This window comes from Nicotiana sylvestris, chromosome 3 (genome assembly GCF_000393655.2).
Source record: "Nicotiana sylvestris chromosome 3, ASM39365v2, whole genome shotgun sequence".
NCBI classification, from domain to species: Eukaryota; Viridiplantae; Streptophyta; class Magnoliopsida; order Solanales; family Solanaceae; genus Nicotiana; species Nicotiana sylvestris.
Genome location: NC_091059.1, coordinates 175,151,527 through 175,155,411, shown reverse-complemented (window position 1 = coordinate 175,155,411; position 3,885 = coordinate 175,151,527). Strand labels below are relative to the sequence as shown.

General features: G+C 36.6%; 1 protein-coding gene across 1 annotated transcript; it reads right to left on the bottom strand.

Annotated features, from left to right (window-relative positions):
* Nucleotides 1-1,293: 1,293 nt before the first annotated feature.
* Nucleotides 1,294-2,879, bottom strand: LOC104226701 (large ribosomal subunit protein eL42). The gene is made up of 4 exons (XM_009778732.2): nt 2,762-2,879; nt 1,858-2,037; nt 1,640-1,714; nt 1,294-1,557 (listed from the first exon to the last, which is right to left on the bottom strand). The coding sequence occupies exons 1-4, from the start codon at nt 2,762-2,764 to the stop codon at nt 1,498-1,500; spliced, it is 318 nt and encodes a 105-aa protein (XP_009777034.1). The 5' UTR covers nt 2,765-2,879; the 3' UTR covers nt 1,294-1,497.
* Between the last annotated feature and the right edge of the window lie 1,006 nt (nt 2,880-3,885).

The window sequence follows — 3,885 nt, the reverse complement described above, 5'->3', positions numbered from 1 at the left end:
AGACTAAGTTACAGGAAAACTGAATATATTGACAACATTTTCAGGGAAATACCAAGAGAATGGCAAAACAGAATAACAGATTGGGCATTTCTAACTAATTTGTTCCTTTTGGCTATTCTACCTTACAAGATAGTTCTTAAAATGAAACATTCCAAGACTCAGCAACAATGCAAACACTCATAATTTTTAGCCGAAAATGTAACTGCTTGTCATGATGTTTAATGTTTTAGAATTTTAATTTATACCTTCACAAAATGGAAAATGAATTTTTATTGCAGTCTAGCGAGAGGTCCGTGCAATTTGATTTCTTAAACTTGAAAAATGTGAAACCTATCAGAGTCATATCTAAGAACATAGATTCCTAAGATACAAATGTTACAATTCTCAATTACCAAAAAAACATTTTAAAAAAAATGGTACAACTCTCGCGAGACAATATTGTCTTCAGAAACCAAACGTCATCGTAATGGTCTTTTAGTTGAAAGACGAAAAATAGATATACAAAAGGGAAACCAATTCACTATCTGTTTGGGTAGTTCAAGCAACACAAGTATAATATCCATGAGAATGGCGCCATTAGATGATGGCGTTGAAATAACATAATGATGTGTGAAACGCAAATGCTCTGCTTACATAACAATTAGCAACGACTGAATTAAGAGGCCACAATTAGTGTTGCAAGAAGTAAGCATAACGACGATGTTGCTTGTGAACTAGGACTCCTTATTTAGAATATTAGAGTGACCCTTAAACATTCATAATTATATGTCGAGAGGTGGACATTACAACCATAGGCCTATTGAGGGGAATGCTAAATTTTCCTACAATAGCATGTTGATGCTCAGCTCAGTTACTAAGCGTTCTTCATTAGGAAAGCCATATATTCCACACGATATAGATTACAAAGTGAAAAATAAAAAAAAAAAAGGTTAAAATTAGACTGGAGAAGATCCCGTAGAAGCATTTCGAAGCAACAAGCTAGATGATATGAACAACATTAAGCCAACGAAGATGACAGATCAATCAAGGAATGTTTAAATCAGGAAGTTGGGTAAACTACGGACTCGAATGTCTCCAATTTCTCAAGACTCATTGTGTTTCATGTTGCAATCATTTACGCATAAAGTTGGGAAAAGTAGCATTTACGCAGAAAGTTGCTACTCTTCCCAATGCTAAAATGCATTCTCATATTGACTGGATTTCAACCATACCACCATGCATTTTTCTTAAGGTCTTAAAAGTGCATCGCTTGTGAAAACATGCCTATTGTACCTAATAATAAGACAGCAGAACTCTGTCCGAATTGCTTGAACATCAATTACCAAAAAGAGTATCCATACGAAATTTAAAACCCTGAAATATAAATTTCATCTCCATATCACGACCATAACACAAAAACATCTATTGAAAAACAATGTAACCCATACGAACCAACATCTCCAAGTTAACATAAACGAAGGCAAAAAAGAAAGCTGTGGATTACACTTCACAGGCAATCTAGAAAAGAGAGGTTCCCTTTCCTTTCTTGTCTCCACCAATTTCAAAGTGCTTGCACCTCTGCATAACCAAAGAAAATGATTAATTAACAGATTAGGAAACATAAGCACACCTGCAGTGCAGAGATCGTCCATTAACAAACCTTGATTGGATGCTGTGAAACATGTTTGCAACCTTGGCATTGCAACCTCAACACAATCTTCTTAGTGGTTTTTGCCTGGTTTGTAATGGCAAAATAAAGAGGTCAGTTATTCCTTAACCAGTACACTGAATGCAGTGGTACATCAGAAAAAACATCAAATTCTTTCTGGCATTTTTCCGTAATAATATCCTTTAAAAAACAATAATTCTATGTGCTACCTTTTTGTGGAAGACGGGCTTTGTCTGACCACCATAACCTGACTGCTTCCTATCATAACGACGCTTTCCCTGAGCAGCCAAACTATCTTTCCCCTTCTTGTATTGTGTAACCTTGTGCAAGGTATGCTTTTTGCACTCCTTAGACTTGCAGTAGGTCTTCTTTGTCTTAGGAACGTTCACCTGCAAACAACCACATTGAACAGTCAATTATTATGCCACAAGGAACGTACCAAGACATTGCTACATGCCAAAAGCAGGATTAAAAAGGCATTAAAAACACAATACACAATAAAATCAATACTGAATGAGGGTAATGGTGTCTCCTCCTAGAATCCCTCAACAAAGGGATTCAACCATTTCATACAGTAGTATATCAATTACACCTCAATTCCAATTCCCGGGTCCATCTCGTTTCAGCACAATGTTTCCATGTCAAGAATTATAGGTTCTATAACATTAACTAAAATTATGTAGCTTTTGAGCATAAGCTATAATTAATCCTATATGGCTACAGCACAGAAACATGGACTTGCAGCAACACAATTTACAAACTAGAATGTGCTTAATGGGTGCATTCTACAAAGGAATCAAGCAACAAAATATCAAAAAACAGCAGCAACAACAACAACAATTAAATATAACTAGACAAGACAAGAAAATGTGACGCTTGTTAGACTCGTGTACTGGAAAACCAAGTGAAGAACGGTTAGTCATTTCATCTAGTTCCTAAACTAAGTTAAGGTATATTCCTACTTTCATATGTCAAAGAAACGTTTCATAAAGACGAGATTTCTGGGCTTCGATGTGACTATAACAATTTCACTGATGAAACGCATTGAATTGGTATTATACTATCGCACACTAAATTGATAAAAAATTAAAGATACGTATATAGATGTATTACCATTTTCGCCGGCCGAGATTTAGACAGAAATAGCAGAGAGCACAATTGCCGTTCAGCTGGTGCCGATCGAAAGCCCTGTGACGCGAGAAAAGGATAAGTTTTATACTCCTGACTTAGGGTTATGACTTATGATAGACTTGGCGGGTGGGCTCGGCGTGTAGGCCGAAAACATTGGGCTATAGCTAAAAACATTCGATTGGGCTTTACTCGGGAGAAATTAAAAAATAGCCAGATTCACAACTGGTCGTTCAAAATAGCCCAGTTTCAAAAGTAATTGAAATTTAGCCATTTTTTATATAAATGTAAATATGAGCGAAAATACTATTCAAAACCCGAAAAATACGCCAGCATATTATACTGGAGTTCCAGCATAAGTATGCTTGAACTCCAACATATTATACTGGAGTTCCAGGATAAGTATGCTGGAACTCTAGCATAATATGATGGAGTTCTAGCATAAGTACACTAGAACTCCAACATAATATACTGGAGTTCCAGCAAGTATAATTGTCTAGTATAATATACTGGAGTTTGGAGCATCGGTGCTCCAGTCTCCAGTATATTATACTGGAGTCCGTAAAGTATACCGGTCCAGCATAATATGTTGGAGTTCATACACAGGTGCACCAAACTCCAGTATATTATGCTGGACCGGTCTCTGTTGCAGCAAAATAGTGGCTATTTTTCATTGACTTCGTAAACGCTGACTATTTTTGAATGACTAGTCCGAACAGTGGACTGATATTTTTATGCTTTACTGTTGTCTGGACTGAATTGTGCAAATCATTATGGCCCGTTGTGCCATACAAATAGCACGGGCTGACCAGTTTTCGGACTGGTCATTCAAAAATAGCCAGCGTTTGCAAAGTCATTGAAAATAGCCACTATTTTACTGTAACACGGAAAATTCTAGCATAATATACTGGAGATCGATGCACCTGTGTATGAGCTTATGCTGGAGCTCCAACACGCGAAAAGTTCCAGCATAATATACTGGAGATTGGAGCACATGTGTATGGACTTTCAGCATATTATACTGGACGGTATATTATACTGGAACACTAGTTTATTATGCTGGAGTATTTTTCGGATTTTGAATAGCGTTTTCGTTCAGATTTATCTTT